The 27992-nt window shown below is 39.4% G+C and overlaps 2 protein-coding genes across 11 annotated transcripts in view; one reads left to right on the top strand and one right to left on the bottom strand.

The window, feature by feature from the left end:
• Positions 1-27992, top strand: part of nek1 (NIMA-related kinase 1) — a 135955-nt gene that overhangs the window by 97732 nt on the left and 10231 nt on the right. The window contains exon 35 of one of the 2 annotated variants that reach the window (XM_061825659.1): positions 1345-1466. The exons of the other annotated variant lie outside the window; for it this stretch is intronic. Within the exon in view, the coding sequence (XP_061681643.1) occupies positions 1345-1409 (65 nt within the window). The 3' untranslated portion in view covers positions 1410-1466. Of the gene's footprint in view, positions 1-1344; positions 1467-27992 lie in introns of those variants that run through there. 2 annotated transcript variants of the gene reach the window in all.
• gpx7 (glutathione peroxidase 7) lies at positions 96-26218 on the bottom strand. 9 transcript variants are annotated; one of them, XM_061825675.1, is made up of 6 exons: positions 25405-26156; positions 24692-24785; positions 21201-21316; positions 13794-14055; positions 5397-5521; positions 96-1779 (listed from the first exon to the last, which is right to left on the bottom strand). In XM_061825675.1, the coding sequence occupies exons 3-6, from the start codon at positions 21273-21275 to the stop codon at positions 1729-1731; spliced, it is 513 nt and encodes a 170-aa protein (XP_061681659.1). In that variant the 5' UTR covers positions 21276-21316; positions 24692-24785; positions 25405-26156; the 3' UTR covers positions 96-1728. The 9 variants fall into 9 exon arrangements, with proteins under 9 accessions (XP_061681659.1, XP_061681661.1, XP_061681654.1 ...); XM_061825677.1 differs by having other exon boundaries at positions 21213-21316; XM_061825670.1 differs by lacking the exon at positions 24692-24785 and having other exon boundaries at positions 25405-25657; positions 26014-26150.

Below are 27992 nucleotides of genomic sequence, written 5' to 3'. Positions count from 1 at the left end.
AATTTTCCCAGATCCTTCATTTTAAACCTCTTCATGAGCATCTTTTTAACACTTTTCACAATCTCAGTATTAGCGTCGATAAGATCATCAACCCACACAATTAAAATATTTTTTTAATTTTGTCTTTTCCTTGAGTACAGACAGTAATCAGCAAGATTTTGTTTGAAACAGTTTTCAGATATATATGCATGTAATAGAGTATTCGAGTTCCTGCCTTTCTGTTTAAAGCCATACAATGACTTCTGCAATTTACACACCAACCTTTCCCCTGATTTTGACTTTTTCCTCAAAGCCTTTGGGCTGTTTCTAAGTACACCTCGCAATCAATTGGTGCATGCAGATATGTAGTTTTCACATCCATTTGATGTAGAATTAAACCTTCTTGCGCTGCCTTCTGCATGACTATTCGAACAATGGTCATGTCAACTGTAGGCGAGAAAGTTTCCTCATAGTCAATGCGTTGCTTTTGTCAGTAACCTTTCAGAACAAATCTTGCTTTATAGTTTTCCGATCCATCAGCATCATTTTAATGGGTATACACCCACTTAGCGGCCCCCCACAACCTTTTTCCCTGGTGGCAACTGGGTGATGGTGAATGTCTCATTTTCTTCAAGAGACTGAATCTCATCTTTCATTGCATTTATCCATTGCAGTGACTTGGTTGACCTGATACAGTCCTGATAATTTTGTGGTAAGTCACCGTTAGGTTTGTTACCTAATTTGCTGGATTAGATTCACAAATAATGGACAAGAAAATATCTTTCTGATCAGGAGGATGTGAGAGACTGGCCCATTACAGTCTCCAAACACATTCTGAACCAGTCTCTCGTGTACTTTTTTTTTTTTTTTTTTCTTCTAAAAACACAAGGTCAAAGGTAAGCAAATGAGCAAAGGCACATTCAAAAATAATGTGTGCGCATTGATGAATCTGTCCTTGGCCACTTCTTGGAAGATAATAGGCTTATGCATTTGTGTGTGAGTGTCTGTGCGTAAGGAATGTTCTAACATTTTGAGTAAAAGTAAAACCCAACAGTTACAGTTTGAGAGGAAATAAACCGTTAACTATAATAGTAATGCTATGCTTTTCACATGATAACTATAAAAGTAATGAATTCTTTCACATTCTCCCCCTCCCCTGTTTATTATGATTAAAATAAAACAAAATGTCAAACATCATTAAAAGCTAAAGGTGAGCACAGGGACTAAAGCAATTTTTGGTTCACTATATGTATATTCAAGGTAAACCTGGAAACATCAAACATTCACAACTGCGTTGCTTTTCTGTGAAGTCATCATAAAAGGTTTACATAATAGTAGAATCATCGTCCCCGTTCTGTCCATCAGGAGCTGTAGGTTTTCCAGGCTGGACGGAGACAGTCTATAACTGGGCAATTGTTCTGTCTTGGTGATTTCCTGGCCGCGAGGTTGTGCACCACCTGCAATCAGGCACACCCTGCAAGAAAGTAAACATCATATTTGGCCGACAGGGCTTTGGTCAGCCTCTGTCCGGTGGTCCACTCCATCTTTCCAAGAGGGGTGTGTTTGCCACAGAAAACCATCTCTCCAACTGTGGTCTTTCGTCGGTACACTGGGGTGTACGTGGTGGAGATCCTACCCCAAGGGACTGGCGTCGCTAGGCCTGTCAGCAGGGAATCGGAGGAGCTTGCACTGTGACTGGTGGATCCAGCCATCACTGCCGTACGAGTCACTGCAGTCATCTGGTGGGGGTCATCTCAACACTTCGAGGAAGACCTGGTCTCCCACGCAGACGTGGTTTGGCTGTGGAGCGGAACACACTGGCAAGTCATTGTGTTTATGGAGCTCTCACTGGTTGAACATGTTTTTCATGTGGACTGTTCCAGTTGCCAGTGATTCTGACAAGTCAAGGCCTGGAAGTCTATATGGGGATAGTGTTTTTTCTTCGGGTATCGGTATAATTAGGTGAATTTTGGGGGGGGAAGTGTTAGGTTAAATGAGTGGACTGCATTATTATTTTTATTGTCTATTTACAGTGAAATTGGGTGAGGGAGTGATTTGTCACTGAACTGCTACCTTCGAAAGATACCACCATTTCACCTGGATAATGAGCCCAATGCAGGGTACAAGAATGTATTTGGGGAAGCACTAGGTGATTCAATGAAAAGCCAACTACAGTTTGTGTCCATTTAGTCAAGTGCCTTGATATGATACACGAGGCACACCCACGTACCATGAGAATGCATCAGGGTTGCTGTAGGAAATTAGCAAATTTCACATAATTAATAATAATAATAATATAATTAAAGAATTATTACAGTAACTACAAATATACTTTCTGTTAGTCCAGATATACCAGTGAGTCATGGTGACACGGAACAAAATGTTCAGTAGATGGCAGATATGGGATGTTATTTGGAAAGGAAATACTAAATACTGAAAATAAGAGTAATATTTTATCACATTTATTCAAATTTTTAAAAAATGGTGTGAATTTGAGTCACTTTTCTGCACATTTACAACATTTGTGAAATAGTTAAATCCAAATGTTACAGCAACAGTAGATGTTAACTATACAGTATTTCAGTATGGGAATCATTGATGAATCACGGGCTGTGTGCACCGTACTGTACAATCCACTAGCTTGACAAGCCATACGTGTTAAAGGCTTTTTGGGAACACTGAAAATATTTTATATATATTATATAAATATTTAAGTCTTTAATGCTGTTCTTTGCACTTATAAATACTGTCATGTTAACAAATCCTGATAAGACTACTGTGGTGGGATCCAAGCTTATCTTTCAGCAGTCTGCTATTGAATAAATGCCATTTTCAGTGAAATCCTGGATGTAATTATTTAACTCTAGGATGTATCTCATCAAAGCACAGTTTGGTCCAGTCAGGTATTAACATGAAATCAGGTTTATTATAAAAAAAAGACCAAAAAACAAAAAAACATTACATCCAGTCAATGGGGAAACATATTTTGGGGTGTTAGTGCATGTAAAATGATTTCTTGCTGAATTTATTTGATGCTCTATTATTTGTTTCCTAAGGAAACTCGTTTGAATCTACTCGTGCAAAATAGGTAGAGTGCATAATCAGAAAGTGAAGTAGCATATTACAATCTGCAATGGTTCAATCTAGGAAACTGGACTTTTTCTTTCTTAAAGACAATTTGCTTTTCACCCAAAAAGCTTTAATTCAAAAATTTGGGGTGCGGCATTTGTCTATCTATACCTCAGTGTGTCTCTTCTCTGGGGATGGTCAACTATAACTGTAGTTCGCAGATGACATCACGGTCATCTGCCTCATCAATGACGGCGACGAGTCCGCATATCGACAGGTAGTGGCGAGACAAGAGCTTTGGTGTGGTCAACACAACCTGGCATTGAACACTCGAAAGACTGTGGAGATGACTGCGGACTTCAGGAGGCATCCTTCACCACAGCTGCCCCTGACGCTGTCCAACTGTCTTGTGTCAACCGTCGAGACCTTCAAGTTCTTGAGAATTACAGTCTCAGAGGACCTGAAGGGGGGCAGACATTAACTCCATCCTCAAAAAAGCCCAGCAAAGGATGTACTTGTGGCTTCTTAGGAAGCACGGCCTGTTACAAGAGCTGCTGAGACAGTTCTACACAGCGGTCATCCAATCAGTTCTGTGTACCTACATCACAGTCCGGTTTGGGGACACCCCAAAAAAAGGACAAACTCAAGACTGCAACAGACAATCAAAACCGCTGAACGGATTGTCGGCACCACGCTACCCACTATTGAGGACTTGCACGCAATGTGAACCGTCCAGAGCAGGCAGGATCCTTTTGGATCCTCCACATCCTGGCCACCAGCTCTTCCAGCTTCTTCTGTCGGGAAAACACTACAGATCAATGAAAGTCAAAAGTACCAGGCATTCAAACACTTTTTTTCCCTCTGGCAAATAAGTCATTAAATTCTTGATCAGCGAACCTACTACTTTTCTGGCTTGTACCATGTTAGTACACTCACTCACATCCTGCTGGTCCAATTAGTATTAGTAATATATTTTGTAGATTATCGCACGATTCATCACTTCAAACTGCTCCCTTTGCACAAATGTCATTGCACTGGTCTAGAATGGGAGCGGTGAACAGGTAAAGGCACTCTACAGGCTTAACACAATGTGGGACATTGACACACTTATCTCTTACCTGTTCTAAATGAAGATTTTACATCTTCCACAACTATTTTAAGGAATAGTTCCTATAAACTGAAATGTCTTGCTCTTTGTTCTTGTTGCTTTCTTGTTCTTTGTTCTGAATGTCGTACCAGGGCAGCACCGAGTGCCGGACAAAAATTCCTTGTTTTTATACACTTGGCCAATAAACCTGATTCTGATTCTTGTTGTTGCATGGCTCGGTGAGTGAAAGCAGTGGCGTATGTGAATCATTTGTTCAGTGGTCTGGCAAAACAGCTTGTTCAGCCCACTTTTCCAATTGAATTTGGCACTCTTTGGGGGAAGACACGACCCCTTCTGGACCTTAAGTGGGAGAGCAACATCAACTCCAACCTCAAAAAGACCAAGCAGAGGATGCCCTCTGATGTACACCCTGGCACAAGAGCTGTTAAGGTAGTTCTACACAGCAGTCATCTAATTAGTCCTGTGTTCATCCATAACAATCTGGTTTTGGTGCTGCCACAAAAAGAGCCGCAGTCTGACTGCAACGGAAAATTAAGACTACCGTAAAAATCATCACTACGCACCTATCCTCCCTTGAGTATTTGCACACTATCAGAACAAAGACAAGAGCATGCTAAATCCTCTTGGAACCTTCACATCCCGGTCACTACCTCTTCAAGCTAATCCAATCAGGCAGATGTTTTCAAACAACGTGAACTAAAACTAGCGGTTGTTCCAACAGCTTCTTCCCTTTCACCATTAAATTGTGAGAGGCTAAAAGACACTCTGTAGTGTGTTTTTATGTTCTAAGAGTATTTACTGTCAAAATGGATGTCTATTTTCTTACTAGAGCAGCTCCAACTACCGGAGACAAATTCGTAGTTTTTTTACATACTTAGAAATAAAGACTATTCTTATTCGACAACAATGTCCTGACGTCCCCACCTCCAAGAATCAGCTCATTCGACAGGAAGAGAGCCTTCTGAGCTGTTTTACCATAAGATGAGTATGGGGGTTTCACTGATAAATCTGGGCAACCACAACATCCTATTGTTTAACATACCCAGAGGACACAACTACCGAGGGACAAATAGGGTAAATCCACACATAGATATTGAGACCTGAAGAAGCCTTGAATTAAAGGTGAACTGTCTTCATTGAGAAAGGTCCAGATGCCTTGATTTAAGATTTGCTGATTACAATAACCTGCAGACATAGAATATCACAACTCTTCTTTCTTCTTTAAGATTATCTGCCGCACCATTTCTGCTACTTTTGGACGTATTTCTTCAATAGAAACCTTTGGCCCCCATGCATCCACCACTTTTCCATTTACATCGATAAGGTACTTCCAGAAATTCCAGTCAGGCTCCTTACCAGAGGACTCTGTAGGGAATGAAATGAGAATATATAAATAAAGGATTCCATATTGTTGCCTGTTCTTTTCTTGTGCTACTTAGTGATATTCCTAACACCAAATGGTTGCTTCAAGGGGAAATCCAGTGCTTGCATTAACAGTGTATCCAATAGGTCATTCTCTATTTTGACAATGTGATGTTAAATACTCTCTCATTTAATTGTGTTTTGAGATAATTTTAGACAATTACGAGTTTTCAGGGGCACTGCCATTTTTGCGAATCACGATCTACGTAGGCGTATGTGACACGTACCGTGCCGCAACAAAGGCACGTTTACATGGGATACCATTTATGCCCAGCACTGATGTCTCGGATTTATTCTCATCTGATGAAGAAATAGCAGTATCGATTGATCGGGAAAACTGAGGAATACTTCCATACATATTTGAACCTGTGGCTGTAATCAATGTTGAATATTTGGATGGTTCTTCGGGCGGAATGACGCTGAGTCTGACCTACTCGGAGGCCGACGCGCGACATAAGCACGTAAACAAAAGTGCCCGGGAGCTCCGGGCCGGCATCCGCGGCTGGTTCTTCGGACATGAATGATGGGGAGTCTGACAAGTGAGTTCCGACAGTGGCCGCGACCTGAGGTTCCAGGCCGTGGAGCCCGTTAGCCCCGGACGATGAAGCTAGGCTAAAGCCCTCCGCCGCCATCGAAGGCGGGCCGAAAGCTCTGGCAGGAGGCCGCAAGCCGAGCTTCAATGTTCGGGGAGGCCTTTAGCAGAGCCCAGTGGTGACGGAGGGCTTTAACCTAGCTTTGGCATCCAGGGCTAACGGCCTCCACCGCCGCCCGCTTCGTTAGCCCCAGATGCCGAAGCTAGGCTAAAGGCCTCCGCCACCACCAGCATCATTCTGCCAGAAGAACCAACCGAATATTCAACATTAATTACAGCCACAGGTTAAAATATGTATGGAAGTATTCCTCAGTCTTCCATTTCAACCGATACTGTTATTTCTTCATCAGATGAACATAAATCCAAGAAATCAGCGCTGGGCATAATGGTGTCCTATGTAATCCAGATTTTGGAACGGCACAGTACACGTCGCATACACCCGTGTACATCATGTGACTTGCAAAAATGGCAGCACCCCTGAAAATTCATAATTGTCGACAAAAATCTTCTCAAAACACTATTAAATGAAAGAGGATTTAGTATCACATTGTCCAAATAGAGTACATATTACATGACCTATTGGATACACAGTTCATGCAAAGCACTGGATTTCGCCAATTAGACCCCCATATCAATTTTGAGTTGCACTTCACTGTGACATAGTCCTATTGGCTTTTGATCAACCTTTAATATATTACAGCATAGCGTTCAAGGATACAGCATATTTGTGTGTGTGTGTGTGTGTGGGGAGGTAGGTAGGTGGGTGGGTGTTTAGGTATGAAGGAAGGAAGGAAGGACGAACAGACGGATGGAAGGAAGGAAGGAAGGCAGGGTTGGCCTCACAGGTCTGAGGACACAGTTTCAATCCCAGTCCTCACTGTTTGGAGTTTGCATGTTGCCTGCGTGGGTTTTCTCCCGGCACTCCGGTTTCCTCCCACATCCCCAAAACATTAATTGGACACTCTAAATTGCCCCTAGATGTGATTGTAAGTGTGGTTGTTTGTCTCCACGTGCCCTGCTATTGGCTGGCAACCACTTTAGGGTGTACCCTGCCTCATGCCCATTGACAGGCAGGATAGGCTTCAGCACTCCTACAACCCATGGAAAGAGACAGTAGCTCTGAAAAAACAACAGGAAGCAGAAATTGAGGTATCAGAAATGAAGATGTTGACGTTAAGTGCCTAAGAAAATGGAAGGATGGACGGATAGTATAAATTCATAATACTGTTCTATTTATAAGGTTTTATGATGAAAGATTTATGTATAAAAAGAAAGAAGCAAGATAAGCATGTGCCTCTTCTAGTCCAGACACGATGCTTGGAATTAAGGCCCAAAAATTCTATTTTGGTTTCATCAGACCAGAGAATTTTATTTCTCCAAGTCAGAATCATGAAGTTATAATATTTTCAAACTCCAACCGGGTATATTTTAGTGAGAAGTGCCCTGGGGGATCAAAACTAATAATCAATACCATAACTTACTGTTTGGGACCTTTGTTGCTGCATGAATTCCTTTGTATTCTTTCATAGATTTGTGCCTGGACACAATCCAGTCTCGTGTTTTGGAAAACAATTCCTTAGACTTCCTTGTTTGGTCTCTTCTCTGATATGTGCGAGCAACTATGAGATTTTGTAAAGACAGGTTTGTGGCATTCCAAATGATGAATAACCTTTTTTCTTTCGGCTTGTCCTGTTAGGGGTCACCACAGCATATCGTCTTTTTCCATCTAACCCTATCTCGTGCATTCTCCTCTCTATGTAACATCCGTACACTATTTCTTCTTCTTTTCCTTTCGGCTCGTCTCGTTATGGGTCGCCACAGCGTGTCATCTTTTTCCATCTAAGCCTACCTCGTACATCTTCCTCTCTAACACCCACTGTCCTCATGTTCTCCCTCACAAAATCTAATCAACCTTTTCTTTGGTCTTCCTCTCGCTCTTTTGTATGGCAGCTCCATCCCTCAGCACCTTTCTACCAACATATTCACTCTCTCACCTCTGAACATGTCCAAACCATCGAAGTCTGCTCTCTCGAATCTTGTCTCCAAAACATCCCACTTTGGCTGTCCCTCTAATGAGCTCATTTCTAATCCTATCCAACCTGCTCACTCCAAGCGAGAACCTCAATATCTTCGTTTCTGCTACCTCTAGTTCTGCTTCCTGTTGTTTCTTCAGGGCCACTGTCTCTAATCCGTATATCATGGCTGGCCTCACCACTGTTTTATAAAATTTGCCCTTCAACCTGGCGGATACTCTTCTGTCACATAGAACACGAGACACCTTCCGCCAACTGTTCTGCCCCACCACACTCTCCTCTGCTCTGTATTGTTGACCAAGTATTTGAAGTCATCCACCTTCGCTATCTCTTCTCCCTGGAGATTCACTCTTCCTCCTCCACCCCTCTCATTCACACACATATCCTCTGTTTTACTACGACTAATCTTCATTCCTCTCCTTTCCAGTGTGTACCTCCATCTTTCTAATTGTTCCTCCGCCTGTTCCCTGCTTTCACTGCAGATCACAATATCATCTGCGAACATCATAGTCCAAGGGGATTCCACTCTAACCTAATGGGTCTGAAATTTTCGTCGGTGCATGTCCACTGTGAGAGAGTTAATCTAAAAATACTCCAGAAATCATGTATGTATGATTTTTTTTACAATTTATGTGATAGAGCTGCAAATAAGTATTTGGAGACCTGCCGTAAATAGGAGGCCGGCTTGCTAGAACGTGCCTTTATGTGCCTGCGCTTGATGTATTAACCACACCTGAATCAACTTTTTTTTTTTTTTTTTGCTGGGGGGGGCACGCAATCACACTGCCTCGCGATCAACTCAATGAGCACCCCTGGTGTAACTGAATTTCCTTTGACATGTCTCATGTTGTTGATGACTTTCGATGTAAATGCGCTCGCAGTACATGAAGCAGTTCTGAACATGGGTTTTTGGCCAAACTTCCGTACAAGCTCAGTCCGGTTAACTTGCATTTTCTGTTTCCAGGTCAATACTGGTTGTTTTGGAGCAGGCTTGTTTAAGTTAACGTTTATGAAATAAACACAAATTAATGTCAAGACTACACAAAACATCTTTCAATATCTATTTTTTTCTTCTCGTAACAAATTTTACGCGCGTGATTCTTCGTGCTTGACTATGCAGATTTGCGAGCATGGAGGTACGCGTCAAATGTGAGTGGCTGTATGTATGTGTGTGTGTGTGTGTATAAACATATATATATATATATATATATATATATATATATAAAATTAGATGGGAAAAGGTGACAAGCTGTGGCAACCCATAACGGGTCAAGCTCAAAGGAAAAGAAGATATATATATAGAGAGAGAGAGAGAAGCAAATTAGCAACCATCACACAGTGGCCATCAAGGCAGCTATTCTCATAAGAAATGTGGGAAAAGGTTCCAAGAACCCGGACACAGAAACCCCCCCACATGGGTAAGGAGAACACACACACACACACATATATATATATACGTGTATATACACGTATACACGCATACATACGCGTATACACACGTACATACGCGTATACACACGTACATACGCGTATACACACGTATATACGTATACACACGTATATACACACGTATATACACACGTATACACACACGTATACACACATACACACATACACACACATATATACACACATATACATACATATATATACATCTCTTCTTTTCCTTTCGGCTTGTCCCGTTAGGGGTCGCCACAGCGTGTCATCTTTTGCCATCTTAGCCTATCTCCTGCATCTTCCTCTCTAACACCAACTGCCCTCATGTCTTCCCTCACCACATCCATAAACCTTCTCTTTGGTCTTCCTCTCGCTCTTTTGCCTGGGAGCGCCATCCTCAGCATCCTTCTCCCAATATACTCACTCTCTCGCCTCTGAACATGTCCAAACCATCGAAGTCTGCTCTCTCGAATCTTGTCTCCAAAACATCCAGCTTTGGCCGTCCCTCGAATGAGCTCATTTCTAATCCTATCCAACCTGGTCACTCCGAGCGAGAACCTCAACATCTTCATTTCTGCCACCTCCAGTTCAGCTTCCTGTTGTTTCTTCAGTGCCACAGTCTCTCATCCGTATATCATGGCCGGCCTCACCACTGTTTTGTAAACTTTGCCCTTCATCCTAGCAGACACTCTTCTGTCACAATACATATATATACATACACATACCTATACATACATAATATACATACAGACATATATACACATATATATATATATATACACTACATATATATACATAGATATATACATATATATATACATATATACATATACATATATACATATACATATATACATATACATACATATAATACATATATACATATATAATACATACATATATACATACATATACATACATACATACATAACATGTATATATACATACATACATATATATATAACATACATACATATACATACATATATATATACATACATATACATGTATATATACATACAGATACATATAGAGATACATACATACATATACAGAGAGATACATACAGACATATACTATATAGACATACGATAGATATACATACAGACACACATACATATAGATATACATACATACATATACAGACATACACACATACAGAATACAGATATATATACATACACATACATATATACATATATATATACATACACATAATATACTATATATATACATACACATACATAGATACATATATATACATCACATACATATATACATAGATATATACATACACATACATATATACATATATATAGACATACAACATATATACATATATTACACATCATAATACATACATACACATACATATATACATATACATACACATACATATACATATATATACATACATACATACATACATACATACATATACACATATACATACATACATACATATATATATATACATACATACATATATATATACATACATATAGATACATACATACATATATATACATACATATATATATACACATACATACACATATTATACACATATATATATATACACATACATAATACACATACATATACATATATATGCACATACATATACATATATATGCACATACATATACATATATATGCACATACATATACATATGCACACACACATATACATATATATACACACACATACATATACATATACACATACATATACAGACATACATACACATACACATATAGATATACACATACATATATATATACACACATACATATATATACAACATATATATATATACACACATACATATACATATACACACATACATATACATATATACATACATATACATATATATATAATACATATATACATAAATATACACATATATATATACATACATATACATACATACATATACATATATATATACAACATACATAGCAGATATATATACATACATATATATACATACATATATATACATACATATATTACATACATATATATACATAAGTATATATACATACATATATACATATATACATACATACATATACATACATATACATACATATATAACATACATACAATATATATATATATACATACATATACATATACATATATATACATATATATATACATATATAATATACATATATATATACATATATACATAGACAGATATATATACATATATATATACATAAGAGAGACATATATACATATAGATATACAGATATATACATATACTAGATACATATATACATATATAACATATATATACATATATATATAGTATATATACATATACATACATATACATACATATACATATAGATACATATACATATATATTACATATACATATATATATACATATACATATATATATACATATACATATATATATATATATATATATAATATATATATATATATATAGTTCCCAAAGGAAACATCATGGGTTTAAATTACATTTTTATTCACAGAAGGGCCCGTGTTTTTATTTTTGACTAACATTTATTACTGCTCCTAATGCAGCCCTATGGGGGCAAAATCCAGTGCAATCTCTAGGCCAGACCCAAGCCCGGATAAATGCAGAGGGTTGCGTCATGATGGGCATCTGGCTTAAAAATTTGCCAAACAAATTTGAGCATTCATCTCAAGAATCCCAGACCAGATCGGTCGTGGCCTGGGTAAACGGTGCCAATGCCACTGCAGGGCGTTGGTAGAATTCCAGCTTCTGGGGGTCAAAGACAAAGAAGAGGAGGAAAGTGGATTCATTGGAATTAGAAGAGGAATGCACAGAGCCAATAATAACTATGAAAGGAAAAGCTCAGGAGCTGATTGACATGATGATTAAGAGAAAGGTTGATATATTGTGTATCCAAGAGAACGGGTGGAAAGGTAGAATTTTTGGGGCAGGGTTTAAATTATTTTACCATGGAGCGGATGGGAAGAGAAATTGAGTAGGGGTTATTTTAAAGGAAGAGCTGGTTGAGAATGTCTTGTAGGTGAAAAGAGTATCAGATTGAGTGTTGAGGTTGAAACTTGAAATTGAGGGTGTTAAGTATAATGTGATTAGCAGCTATCCCCCAGAGGTAGGCTGTGACCTGAAGTTGAAAGAGAAATTCTGGAAGGAACGAGATGAAGTAGTTCTGAGGATCGCAGACACAGAGAGTTCTGATTGGTGCACACTGTAATGGACATATGTTGAAGGAAACGAAGAAGTAATGAAGAACGGCATCCAGGAAAGGGACTTAGAGGGACAGATAGTGGTGGACTTTGCAAAAACAACAGAAATGGCAGTTGTGAACACCTTTTTCCAGAAGAGACAGGAACATTGGGTGACCCTACAAGAGTGGAGGTAGAAGCACACAGGTGGATTACATTTTGTGCAGACAATGTCATCTGAAGGTTCCTGACTGTATGGTAGTGGTAGGGGAGAGTCTATCTTGACAGCAGAGGATAGTGGTGTGTAGGATGATTCATGTGGTGGAAGCTGACAAAAGAAGAATGTTATACTGCCTTTCGGAAAGCAGTGAGATGGGCTCTCAATGGACAGGAGGAGCTCCCGGAAGACTGGACTACAACAGCCAAGGTGATCAGAGAGTCAGGCAGGAGAGTACATGTTATGTCCTATGGTAGGAAAGGGGAGAAGGAGACTTCGTGGTGGAAACCCAAAATACAGGAAGTCATCCAAGGAAAGAGGTTCGCGAAGAAGAAGTGGCTCACAGAGGACTCAGGAGAGGCGAAAGGAATACATTGAGATGGGACGTAGGGCAAAGGGATTTGCATTTCAGTTTTACTGTCACACAAGTGTGAAAAGGTAGCCATATGTTACTTTACATAAGGACAACATAAAACTAACTTAAGATTGATACATTGCAATAAGCATCTCCGATAAAAGTGCATGTTGTTGTCTTGTGGTTATCAAAATCGTCCTCTTTGAAAACAATTTGTATTTGTATTCTGACCAGCAAATATTCCACTGTTGACCCTGGATTTTGTCAAACTGCTACCATATACTATAGTATTGAAAATCAGATTCCCGTGACTAATTATTGCAGTTGACAGCAGACCCACAACGCACCTATGACCTATAAAATATTACTTTTAACTCACCAATAAGGTATTTATAGACATTGTTAGCTCCTGTTCCTACAACAGCAATTTTACTAAACAAGGGGAAAGAGGCTCTGTAGACTCTACGAACGAAGCTGTCAATCTCCTTGTCACTGCCAGGTTCCTGTTGTCCAAATTGGTTGCAGGGGAATGCCAGGACATTGAAGTGATATGGTCCAAAGTCCCGTTGCAGTTTCTGAAGGGCTTTGTAGTGTTCCTCAGTGAAGCCACATTCACTGGCCACATTCACAGCCAGGGACACCTGAAGGAAAAGAATCAGATCCCGATTAGAAGCACAAAACATTCTGTGTTGTGAACAATTTTATTCCCTTTTTCATCATGTCATTCGAAGTAGGGGCCTGGGTATCCAAGGAACAGCTCATTCTCCTCAGATTTCAAGGAAGATTATATTGTGACAACCCAAAATATATTTATGATCCATCCCTTATCTGAGCAACTGATTCTCACAAGGTGTTTTTCTGTTCAGTGTTGCAACAATAGAGATTGTGCACGTGACGTCACCGTTGTTTGCAACGCCATATTGCCGGTGAAACAAAGCTGCTCGCCAGTATGCGAGTCGCTGTATCGGAACAGATTTTTTACAAAGCCCAAGACCTTTTGTGCTCTTGGTTGTCACAATAGATGACACAATTCTTCAAAGCGATCATTCTATAGAATACCAGCTGAAAAGAACAGAAAAGATCGGTGGATTTTGACAATTAAATGGGATGGATGGTGCCCAACGAAATACACACGCCTATGTAACAATCATTTCATTTCAGGTAGGAATTACTCTTCTCAATCTCAAATTAACAAGAAGCATTTATAATGCCAAGTTGATTTATTTGAGAACAATGGGTATTTAAAAAAAATAAGAAACTGTCACAGACAGGTTTACAGAGGTAAGCATGTGGCAGCAATACGCTTCCGTGTACGGAGGAGACGACTCCCTTTCTTAATATTTTTTTTCTCTGGTCATACTTAATGAATGTGAATTTGTGCAAAACCAGGGGTCATTTATTTAAATATTGGTATTTGTATTGAAAAAAATCTGAGTGGGTCTATCATGATCTGCGATTTATTCCTGATTGAGAACAGATAGAGCAATGAAGTATTTCTATGCATCCAGTCTTTTCTATGCTTTCAAACTCTTCTGTGTAAATCTTGACGACTTATTCACCCAATACATGTGTATATCCAGTTGTCCAAGACAGGGAAGCGAATTAAGTCAAATTTCTTTTCGGCAAAAACATCGACTCCAGCATTAATATGGATCCTCTATGCCAAGTCTCTCTAATTTTTCCACGCATCTTCGTTTATCATTACCTTCTGAATGTTTAACGATAAAATTCTGGGTCTCATTTTCATTTCGTCTCAACGGAATTAACTTTCAACAATGCTTTGTTTGACCAGCAATATGGCAACATCAACAAAAATCAGGTGATTTTTATGACGTAGGTGCATGATCTCTATACCCGCGTTAAGTGAAATTCGTGTAATTCTTTTTCCATTTTGAGATTTTTTTTGTTGATTATATAGTTTTTCCACTTACAGGATGTTTTTTTTTCCCCATTTACAGATTGTTTTTTTCCCTTTACAAGGATAGGTTTTTACTTCATTTTTTTTCTGTTTCAATATACTTTAAGGCTTGAAACCTCTACGAACACACTAAACTTTTTTCAGAGAGGCATTAACATTTTCTCACATTTCTCCTATGGAAACACTCCCAAAGTTCAAGCCTTTGCAGATTAAAAAAAAACATTACACTGCTGTATTCTAGAATGAAACCAAAGATCAAAACCTGTTTGAGGCCAAAACATTTATTTAAGAAATAAATATATAAACATCCCTCATCCATTTTTTTCTGCTTTATCCAGGACCGGGTATAATTATTTTCTGAGAAAACGCCAAATATGACAGCTTTTCAAAATAAATTTAATTTTAATGACAGATTTATGAGGTTGGACACTATTAATGGCGATTAACTCGTATTTTACAGTTCCTCTGGCCAGGCCTCTTGCTCCTGGCGTGGCACTGCTGTGTCGTCTTTCTGCTGAAACCCTTGGTGCGGGTGTCTTTTGTGAGTGAAGCACATACTGTAATTAGGAATTGTTGTTGGTGCTCTTTTTCTTTTTTTAAATTCTAGATAAGAATATTCTTAAACAGTCTACCTTTGATTTTGTTTGAGAGCTGTAATGAACGAAACATCAAAGGGTCCCATTCTAGTGCAGCATCTAATGAACAGATTGTTCCCACTATGTTTTGATCCCCTGCCTCCTTTTTGGAAACACCCATGTAACTAGGGCCATAAAAACCAAATAGGTTGAGGAGAGGATCATTCGAGAGTACAGTAGTTAATTATACCTATCCTCTCTCCTTGCAAGCTGTCAAATATGTCTTTGCTTCTTTTAGTGTCGTTTAACAAATGTCTAACTGGTAAACCTCACAACTTCATTGGCCATTCTCACCATGGTTGTCAAGCTATCAAATGTTAGTCCATCCTCCTCGTCTTTCCCAACCTGTGATCTATTCTTCCTCTTAAGCACTAAAGAGCCTCACTCATAGCATTGAACATTTATTTATATGAAGCAAGCCGAAGGGATTCTGTTCATGACAAGACATGGCATAGATATTGAGAGACAACGGTTGACAGTGCCTTTGCCAATTGGGATTGAGAACACTGCAGGTTTTCCATTAGCGAATCAGGATATTGAACAGCACGCAGTAAAGAAAGCCTGTGACACTGGAAAAAAAATACAAAAAAAAAAAAACTAAATTTCTACGTAAAGTAGACAGCATTGTAGCAACGGAAACAGTGTATATGAAAAGCAACAAACTAATTTGAAATATCGCAGGAAATCCCAATGTTTCAGTCTGAAGCAAGGGGGAAAAGGGCCAGTGTCCTAGTAAAAGAGTCCGGACTCAGGCTGCAGCTATTGAATATTTTTACAAACAGTATTCTGTAGATTATCCGAGGGAATGTCTCATTTTTCCAAGAATATGTTGTTCTCCTGGACTCCTCAACGGAAGTCTTCAGACAATCATGGTTTTTGGGGCCAATGACCAATCAGCGAGTTTAAAACTGATTTCCAATCCGATCACAAGATGGAGCAATGTGTCTATGTAAATGACTAGTTCATTTATTGTGCATACTTGTGGACTGTATATTGAGCATCTTTAAAAGTATTCTCTAGTCCAGTAATTCCCAACCAGTGTGCCATGAGCAATCTTCAGGTGTGCTGTGGGAAATTATCAGATTTTACTTAACTGCTAAAAAAAAAAAAAAAATCATTTACATGAAATAATGACTGAGGTGTAGTAGTAATAAATTGCTATACACTAATGTGAATCTACTTCTTATGGTATTTTTGTTGGTGTGGTGTGAGATTTTCCAATTGTAAAATATGTACCTTCACACCACAAAGTTTGAAAATCACCGCTTTAGTCAGATTATACATTCTAAACAGTCAGGCCAAACAAACGTGAGAACATCACAGAAATAATAGGTTCATACTGACTGAAAGTGAATTACTTTCCAAGAAATAAATTACTTAATCTCCTGTTCAGATTGTATATACAATACTTGGGTCCAATTTTTCAAAACTTTAATCTGAATTATCATAGCTATGCAGATGACAGTTATACTTAGCAGTTTCTCCAGATGACAAGTTTTTTCGAGGTCACTTGAAAACAGACTAAAACAGGTTAAAAACTAGTAAGTAAGTATCTTTCGGCTTGTCCCTTTCGGGGTCGCCACAGCGTGTCATCTCAGATGAACGCACATATATGTTTGGCACAATTTTTACGCCGGATGCACTTCCTGACGCAACCCTTCTCAGGTAGTGGAGGCCCCAGTGGGATACGAACCCACAACCCCTGGTTTACCAAACCAGTGCTCTTACCGCTGAGCTACAGGGCCTCTTAAAAAAAAACCTAAAACAGGTTAAAAACTAAATGAACTAAACTAAACCACAACAAAACAAAACTGTTTTTGGCAAGAAAGAAAAGAGGATTGCTCTTAGTAAATACGTGAACTCCCATCAACAACCCATCTTTAAACACTAAAGACCTAGTCTGAAACCAACATGACTTTCAAGAGTCATATAAAATAAATTACAAAAACTGCCTTTTACCACCTGAAGAACATATTCTGAGTGAAGGCTTGCGTGTGTCAAGCAGACCAGGAAAAGCTCAGACTTGACTTAATGGTCTTCTGACTGGACTCCCCAAAGGAGCATTAAACAGCTGCAGCTCATTCAGAATGCTGAAGCTCAGGTTCTGACCAAAACAAAGAGGTCAGAGCATATCACTCCAATGAGGAAATCTTTACACCGCCTTCCAGTCAGCTTTTGAATCGATTTTAAAGTTCTGCTACTGATCTAATAATCACTGCATGGCTTCGATCCTGAATGGATCAAAGAAACGCTTACGGAACACAAACCACAGTAGGACTCGAAAATTCACAGACTTGGATCAAACAGTGGAGCGCAGAGTCCAAACCAAACATGGTGAAGCAGCATTTAGCAATTATGCTACACACAAATGGAATAAGTTGCCACCAGATGTAAGCCCCAAGTGTGTTTTTAAAGCCAGGTTAAAAACATTATTTCCCTCATGCTTTATAGAGTATTTAATTAATTAATTTAATTATATTTCTTGCACTGGATGCAGTTTTAATTGTGCTTTCATTTATTTAAAAAATTTCTTGCATTTCAATATTTTACCCGTTTTAAACATTTGTTTCTTTAGCTTCAAATGCTTTTAATCATTTAAACATTGACTTACCTTGTGTGTGAAATGCATTATACAAATAAATTTGCTTTACTTTACCTGACACACACACGACACTTGAGAACATGACATCACGACATCATGCTCTGACCAGCCCGATTGTAATTCAATAATTCCTGCTGATTTTTGGACCGAATGTTGTGAATACTTGACATGGGACACTCCTGGTGACGACTTCAGTGGACTAAAACCACCATCTGTGCAACCTTAGTCGTATCGTTCGAGTCGAAGCAGCTCGGCCCAAGTTAGCCTAGCCTAGCTGAGACTGCTAACAACGAAAGCGTCTGTTTTTCAATATTTACTGAGGAGGACAACATCAAACGCTAGTATCTGCATGTCCTGCAAAACCTACTATCATTGACAAGGAGGGTAGTGAGAACCGATAAGAAGTTGGGCGAGTGGAAACACCAACATAAACTTGCTCATCAGCCTAGTATTCCTTAGCTTAGCTTGCTAACAACAAGATGCGTCTGTGATCAAGTCGTGGATGTCGAAAAAACATCGAACGTGAGTAACTTCACAACTTATACAACGAGGGCCGTGAGGACTGAGGAAATTTAACAAGTCTTATCTTAGTACCCAAATTGGTGCCATGTTGTTCGCATTGAAGCTGCTCAGCCCAAGTTAGCAAAGAGAGCTAACATTTTGCCTAGGTAGAGTATACAACGAGGACCAAACATCAATCGTCGACTCAACCTTGAACTACTAATGAGGGCCATTGTGGTTTGAATCCCTCCATCCACGTATCCTTTAAATCGCCATATCCTTTATACATTGAAGGAAATTGAAGATAGCGACTTTAAGAAAAAAGTTGTGAACACAGAGTGACTTCCCTTGGTAATTTCCGACTGTTTTGGACGCCAGACGGATTTTTTTTTTTTTTTTTTTTTTAAAGGGAGAATTTTGGCGGCAGAGGTCCTCCCTTTGATTTTTTTTAATTTAAGGCCTTTTTAAGGGCTTGACTGGTTTTCGGTGAATTTGAAGGAATTTTAGGGGCCCCTAAATGGACCCTCAGAAATTTAGGGGTTTTTAGGGACTTGAGTTTGCCAATGACCATTTGGATGATACAGAGGAGCCATGGGAAAAGGTTTTGTGGTCAGATGAGACAAAAAAAAAAAGAACTTTTTGGTCATAGTTCCACTAACCGTGCTTGGAAGAAGACAAATGATGAGTTCCATCCCAAATACACCATCCCTCATGTGAAGGATGAGGGTGGTAGCATCATTCTTTGGGGGTGTTTTTCTGCACATGGGACAAGACGACTGCATTGTATTAAGGAGAGGATGACCGCAGCCATGTACTGTGAGATTTTGGGGAACAACCTCTTTCCCTAAGTCAGAGCATTGAAGATGGGTCGTGGCTTGGCCTTTCAACATGACAATGACCCGAAGTACACAGCCAGGAAAACTAAGGAGTGGCTCCGTAAGAAGAATAAAGATTCTGGCATGGACTAGCCAGTCTCCAGACCTAAACCCAAAAGAAAATCTTTGGAAGGAGCTGAAACTCCGTGTTTCTCAGCAACAGCACAGAAACCCGTCTGATCTAGAGATCTGTGTGGAGGAGTGGGCCAAAATCCCTCCTGCAGTGTGTGCAAACCTGGTGAACAACTACAGGAAATGTTTGACTTCTGTAATCACTCCCAAAGAATGATGCTACCACCCTCATCCTTCACAGTAGGGATGGTGTATATTATAATATATATTGTATTATATATTATATATTCCTTCAATACCAAAACTTGTTGTAAACACACCAAGCACAAAGGTTTTCGGTGCACTTCTATAAATAAATAGGACGTGGTCCATTTTTCATAAAAAATTCTACACCAGGTTATTTACTTTTCTCCGTTTGGATCATGACATTTTGGCTCATGAGGTTGTAGAGAAGGGGTAGAGACCAGGGTGGGAAAAAAAAAAGTCATAAGCAGCAGATGGCGCATTGATACCATCTGCTCTGTTAGGTCTGTCTCAAAGACTGCTGTTGTCTTCGTCTCTGATCAATACAATATTATCTTCTCTGATCAAAACAGTGTAGCCCCAGCAGATAAATAAATTGCATCATATTAAAAATATTTATTCTGTGTCTTTTATGCATTTTTTAACTTTTAAAATCATCCCGTGGGCCTGATCAAACCTCCTTGCGGCACGTATGTTTGACACCACTAGTTTATATTATTTTTCCAAAGACCCGAGCCTCAGAAGACGGTGGGTCAGGTATGTGCAAACGAAGAGCTTATTTTTCCAAACCCAGTCAGCAGCCTGTCATATGCAGTGAACATTTTACCCCGGACTCTTTTTACTGGCAGACTCATGTCTGAGATGCGTTTTTAATGTAAAAAAAATTAAAAAAAACCTGTTAAAACCTGGATCAGTGCCTACCAGCCAGTTCCGACACCTGAACAGATGGGTGTTGCTCAAGGGACCCAACGTGAACTTGGATCAACCGCTGAACCTGGACACGGTTCAACAAACTCAGCCCCCCCATAGAAAGTATAAAAACTGCAAAGACCTTTTGTTAAAAGACAAGTTGTGGAGGTATGTTGATCATCTTTTATTTCCTAAAAACTTTGAACACTGTTGACATGGTTGAAAGAAAGCAGCATATGTTGTTCTTAACTGGCAATAAAACCTGGATGCACTGCAGCAGATGGTCCGGATAATCTGGTGAATATGTTGACTCGCATGGCAACATCTTTCTTTTGTTCCATGAGTATGCAGCATTTACATGCACACCTGTGGATATAATGGAAAAAAATAATAATAATAATCTTTTCACATTCACAAACTTCTACAGGTCAAAGACCCATATCTGTCCAGGACACAGAAACATCCACGCCATTTCCATTTTAAGCATTTAGTGCCGGAACAAAACCACAAGATACAGCTTTCAGTATAAAGTTTCATAAATTTTAAACAGATTTCTTTCATTAAAATCCTTATTTCCAAAAATATGCCAACTTGGACTAAATACACGGCATTTGCATAATTTTAAAACAAAACCAAAAACTTCGTATATACATTCAGGATATCGAAGCCATTGCTATTTCTCAGTTTATGGCTAAATAAACAAAACAACAACTTCATAATTGGTTACCAGTCAGTGTTTCTAACATGAGGCATGTCACCTTCCCTGGGTCTGAGTGCTTGCTCAGCATCTTCATCACCAGCTATTTCGTGTGCATTTGAACATGTGTTCAGTCTAGCTGGCTCAAATTGATGTTTAACGACTTTATAAAGCTTTTATTCTTCAGTCTTCGTGGGACCTTTCAGAATCATGTTCATCACTCGAATTATCGGAAAATTTAGCGTTGTTCTTACAATGGAGTCGAATAGCTGTCATGATGTTTGTCAAATTCTGACGCCACGTCCCTTCTCGGGTTTTTCTGCTGTGTGGTTGTGAATTCCTGGCGAATCCAGCAAAGTGCAATCAATTTTTGTCATGGAATCGAAAAAAAAAAATGTTTCATAACGGATTTCAGATTCGCCCTCAGCATAAAAAGTGTATAATATAAGCAAAAGATTTTTGTGTTCACTTCCTGCCCGTTGACAGCTGTGATAGGTTCCAGCACTCCTGCGACCCACGTGAGGATAAGCCGATAAGTTGGATGGATATACAGTGCCTTGTGAAAGTATTTGTCCCCCTTGAACTTTTCAACCTTTTGCCACATTTCAGGCTTCAATCCTAAAGAGATAAAATTCAATTTTTTAGTCAAGAATCAACAAGTGGGATACAATCATGAAGTGGAACAAAATTTACTGGATGTTTTAAACTTTTAAAAAATAAAAGCCTGAAAGGTGGGGCATGCAATATTCGTCCCTCTTGCATTAATAATTTGTAGTGCCACCTTTTGCTTAAATTACAGCTGCAAATCACTTGGGGTATGTTTCTATCAGTTTTGTACATCGAGAGACTGAAATTGTTGCCCATTCTTCCTTGCAAAACAGCTCGAGCTCAGTGAGGTTGGATGGAGTGTGTTTGTGAACAGCAGTCTTCAGCTCTGCCCACAGATTCTCAATTGACCCTTCCGTACAGGGCACTTAACCACGCCTCCTGAAGTGACGTCACGCCACGTGCGCTGACGTAAGACAAACAATTTGTAAAAATGGCAAATACAATACAATACAATACATTCTTAACTGAGACAGACGCCATGCTTCTGAGTTCATTCAAATCAACGATATATTATAGATTATAAATACAATACATTCTTAACTGAGAGAGACGCCATGCTTCTGATTTCATTCAATCATTCACACGTAGCAATGTTATGCTAGCGAAGAACGTCTCATTCATTTATACGAGACGTGTATTGAAAATCAAATATAGGGCATATCTTCGTGCAAACACAGTCTGGTTAAGCTTCGGCCGCGAGCCAGCAAGAAATCAATATGTTTGTGCAGTCCGATCATCGCTAAATATCGCTCAACAAAGAATAAGTGTGTCAATCGTTCACACGCAGCAGTGTTATGCTAGCGAAGAACTTCGAATTCCTTTATACGAGACATGTATTGAAAATCAAATATAAGGCATACCTTCGTGCAAACATGTGTTCCGGTTGATATTAGATGGATTTAGTTGATGATGCGGTCTTCCACAAAGTTTGATCCATCTAAGGCATTTTTCGTACTGGGTCTTCGGTTTTGGAAAGGGTACGAATCGAACTCCACTAACTAGCCTTTCAGGATACCTGTCGTCACTATTACAAAGTCCGTGACTACACCTCTTAACCATATCTATTGTTAAAGAACCCAAATACGCGATAAAACGCTAACAAAACCTATACTGGACCATTCAATGTTGTCAGAGAAAATGGCGGGAGCAAAAAGGGGTGTGGTTTATGCAGATCGCTGGCCTCTGATTGGTCAGTGACACGGATTGCGCAATATCCACGGAGGGGTCAATTGGATTCTGGTCTGGAATTTGACTTGGCCATTCTTGCGTTTATTTATACGTTTATTTGTGAACCATTTCATTGTAAATTTGGCTTTATGTGTTGGTCCATTGTCCTGTTGGAAGATAAATCTCAGTCCCAATATCAGGTCTTTTGCAGGTTTTCTTCCAGAATGGTCCTGTATTTGGTTCCATTCATCATCCCATCAATTTTAACCACCTTCCCAGTCCTGCTGAACAAAAGCAGGCCCAAACCATGAGGCTTCAACCACCATGTTTAACAGTGGGGATGGTGTGTTCAGGGTGATGAGCTGTGTTGCTTTTCCGCCAAACATATCGTTTCGCATTGTGGCCAAAAACTTAAATTTTGGTTTCATCTGACTAGATCACCTTTTTCCACGTTTGGTGTGTTTCCCAGGTGGCGTGTGGCAAACTTTAAACAAGACTTTTTATAGATATCTTTGAGAAATGGCTTTTTCTTGCCACTCTTCTGTAAAGGCCAGATTTGTGGTGTACGACTGATTGTTGTCCTATGGACAGACTCTCCCACCTCAGCTGTAGATCTCTGCAGTTCACCCAGAGCGATCATGGGCCTCTTGGCTGCATCTCTGATCAATCTTCTCCTTGTTTGAGGTGAAAATTTAGAGGGACAGCAGGGGCTTGGTAGATTTGCAGTGATCTGATACTCCTTCCATTTCAATATGATTGGTTGCGAAGTGCTCCTTGAGATGTTTAAAGCTTGGGAAATCTTTTTGTATCCAAATCCACCTTTAAACTTCTCCACACCGTATCTCGGACCTGCCTGGTGTGTTCCTTGGTCTTCATGATTCTCTCTGCACTTTAAACAGAACCCTGACACACACACGCAGGTGGATTCTATTCATCATAAGTCAACATTGGATCATTCAGAGATCCTCACTGAACTTCTGGAGTGAGTTTGCTGCACTGAAAGTAAAGGGGCCAAATAATATTGCATGCCCCACTTTTCAGTTTTTTATTTGTTAAAAAAGTATAAAATCTCCAATAAATTTTATTCCACTTCACAATTGTGTCCCACTTGTTGTTGATTCTTGACCTGATGAATTCTGAAAAATGAATTGCAACTGATGTGAATAAACTGCATTGGGTAACATTGTGTCTGGAGAAAATTATTGGACAACAATGTGTGAACTATGTGAACTCTCTATAATTATCCAATTTATCAAATGGATACATACTTCACCAGAATATTGTGATGTGAAGTGACCCATCAGTAGTCTCTTCGTCATTTGGGCATGTTGAGAATGCACAGGCCCCCTCAGATTTCTCTATCTGTTTCAGGGATTCATCAATAAGATGTAGGATAATAATAAAATAACTTATCAATTCATCACTATTCCGTTGGTAATGTTAAAAAACAAACAAAAAAAAAACAACCAGAAGCAATCCTTCTGATTGATTTAAAATAAACATTCCAATAAACTAAATTTGTATCACAAGACAATCAGCAAAAGACTTAGAAAAGAACTTGTATCTTGAAAAGTAACAAGCTGCATTTGGCCAGGACATTGGGTTAATTAATAAACTAACTCTTACATTGGGTGTCTTTCAAACAATAAAATTACTGATGATAATAAAAATAATTAAAAAATAATAAAATCATCACCCCAAACATTGTCTTACTGTATTGACAAGTCAATTCAATCTATTCTTTTGGGATTGTAATTATTTGGGAAACCATTTGTATTATAAAGAGTAATCATCTAAGAATAAGAATTTATTCGGAAGGCAGACAGAAAAAAAAAACGAGTGTTGGTATAAGAACACCCATCATAAAGTATTTTGTTGCTTATACCGGTAATAGGGGCTAGGCTAGGCTAGGCGGCTAATAACCAGTCATGATGTTAGCTTCTATGATCGCCTACATGAATAGCGCACAAAAACAACTTACCTCTATTCTTCGGCGTTTCTTTTGTCTGTTTATCGATAGTTCTCTCGCGGCTGATTTTTTTGGAAAAAAAAAAAAACAAAACCATAGTAGGATAGGCGTCCACTGTGTTTTCTTCAGATTGATGTAAAGATATGGTGCAATGGAAAATTTAAGGTTCTGTTCCAGAAACCGTTCTTTGAAGTGATAACTGCAGATGCGTGCAGATTTCCCCGGCTGATGAACGAGCCTCAACTTTGGCAGCCACAGCTTTATCCTGTCAGGTTTACCCCACGGGAGGTTAAAGAATGACAAATTCTCAGTTTTGTTGCAGTTTGGTAATTCCTAAATGAGAGATTGTTGTTGGTTGATAAAATGAAACGTGGTCTCCTAATCGGCATGAAATTTCAAGACAGTTGAGAAACTCCCAGGCAAAAATGCCACGTAAACCACCGGTGGGGGTGGATTGCTCGGTCTCATGTCCGCCTCAGTCATGCACACAAACAAAGGCTTCAAAAGTCAACACACATTCCGTGGAACGATACATGCATCCACATCTTTGAATGTAGACTGAGACTTTAGTGACTGCATGGCTAAAACGCCATTTCTAAGGTGTTGAAACCCAAAACTTACCGAGCCCCTGTATTTTTCAAGAGACACTAACTTCCCTCTACTATTCACAACTTTGAAAGTATAAAAGTCTTTATGTTTACTCTCTGTCAGGCTGACTATAGATAGAAGCACGGTCAGAGTGGGAGAAAGCATCTTCACTGTTGAAGCGGCAGAAGCGGAGATGAACTCAGGCTCGACAGCCTCTAAAGGACTATCCCAATAGATCGGAAAAGTATAGATAAACTTTTCAGCTGTGTGTCTGGCGGGACTCTAAGGCAGGAGGGTCATAGCGTCAACGTATTGTATTTGCTTAGACGGTTAGAAACCCAAAAGACCACGGATGCCGGTACCGTTGACAAGTAAAAAAAAAAATATATATATATATATATATGAATATAGGATTCTTTCAAATATAATGCATTTATAGCAAAAAAAAAAAAAAAACGTAAACAAGGAACGTTAGTTGGCCACCTCTCGAGAGTGTATGGACTACCCATAGATGCAAAGAGTAGTTACTCACGCTCGCGTTAGTCTAAGCCAACGTGCCTTATGGAACAGCCACCTTTGAAAGGTCGAGTTCCCATTAAATGAAACGCAAGGACATTTAAATTAGGTTGCCATCTGCTAAATTATCGACCCATTTTCACGGGATTTACCACTTTGTCAGTTCCAAAGCGTGTGTGCTATCTGTAGAGGAATTTTAAGAAATCTAATTTTTTTTTTTTTTTGGGGGGGGGGGTTGTTACCTGTGAAAGATTGCGATTGCACAGCACTGCGTGCGTGCAAGGGTATGCAGCGCAATGTGGCTGCATCTGTGTTGTTTTGATATTCTGATATTCTTGCCGTCGGCACACATTGCAATATTGTCCAAAGATTTTTTTTTAATTCAGTACAGCTTGCTTCCAACTAGAAGTAGCCTTAAAATGGCCATGTCCACTGGGAGCTGTACTTGTGTGGTTTGTCACAGTATGGTGACATCAGATCGTATTACCCAGATATATGCGAAGAAATGTAGAACAAGGATAAGATGGAACTTCGAGAATGACTCGTCCTCTTTCACTTGTACTGTCATCTATAAAATTCTGAGCAATGTGAGGAAAGGCACTCCTTTTCTCTCATCTGCACTTCTTCTTCTTCTTCTTCTTTTCCTTTCGGCTTGTCCCGTTAGGGGTCGCCACAGCGTGTCATCTTTTGCCATCTTAGCCTATCTCCTGCATCTTCCTCTCTAACCCCAACTGCCCTCATGTCTTCCCTCACCACATCCATAAACCTTCTCTTTGGTCTTCCTCTCGCTCTTTTGCCTGGGAGCTCCATCCTCAGCATCCTTCTACCAATATACTCACTCTCTCGCCTCTGAACATGTCCAAACCATCGAAGTTTGCTCTCTCGAATCATGTCTCCAAAACATCCAGCTTTGGCTGTCCCTCTAATGAGCTCATTTCTAATCCTATCCAACCTGGTCACTCCGAGCGAGAACCTCAACATCTTCATTTCTGCCACCTCCAGTTCAGCTTCCTGTTGTTTCTTCAGTGCCACTGTCTCTAATCCGTACATCATGGCCGGCCTCACCACTGTTTTGTAAACTTTGCCCTTCATCCTAGCAGAGACTCTTCTGTCACATAACACACCAGACACCTTTCGCCAGCTGTTCCAACCTGCTTGGACCCGTTTCTTCACTTCCTGACCACACTCTCCATTGCTCTGTATTGTTGACCCCAAGTATTTGAAGTCGTCCACCCTCGCTATCTCTTCTCCCTGTAGCCTCACTCTTCCCCCTCTACTTTTCTCATTCACGCACATATATTCTGTTTTACTTCTGCTAATCTTCATTCCTCTCCTTTCCAGTGCATGTCTCCATCTTTCCAATTGTTCCTCTGCATGCTCCCTGCTTTCACTGCATATCACAATATCATCTGCGAACATCATGGTCCAAGGGGATTCCAGTCTAACCTCATCTGTCAGCCTATCCATTACCACTGCAAACAGGAAGGGGCTCAGAG

Source organism: Syngnathoides biaculeatus, chromosome 7 (assembly GCF_019802595.1).
Source record: "Syngnathoides biaculeatus isolate LvHL_M chromosome 7, ASM1980259v1, whole genome shotgun sequence".
Classification (NCBI taxonomy): domain Eukaryota; kingdom Metazoa; phylum Chordata; class Actinopteri; order Syngnathiformes; family Syngnathidae; genus Syngnathoides; species Syngnathoides biaculeatus.
The sequence above is the reverse complement of the archived record's forward strand: the minus strand, read 5'-3'. Positions and strand labels throughout refer to the sequence as shown.

Coding starts and splice junctions, on each gene's coding strand:
- gpx7 (XM_061825669.1), bottom strand. CDS start 25,489: ATGGTTTTGTTTTTTTTTTTTTCCAAAAAAATCAGCCGCGAGAGAACT. Junction 14,056..21,200: donor GCATCCAGGTTTTATTGCCA/GTTAAGAACAAC, acceptor CTTTTCCTTCAG/GTGTCCCTGGCTGTGAATGT. Junction 1,780..5,396: donor GTCCAAAAGTAGCAGAAATG/GTGCGGCAGATA, acceptor TCCGCTCCACAG/CCAAACCACGTCTGCGTGGG.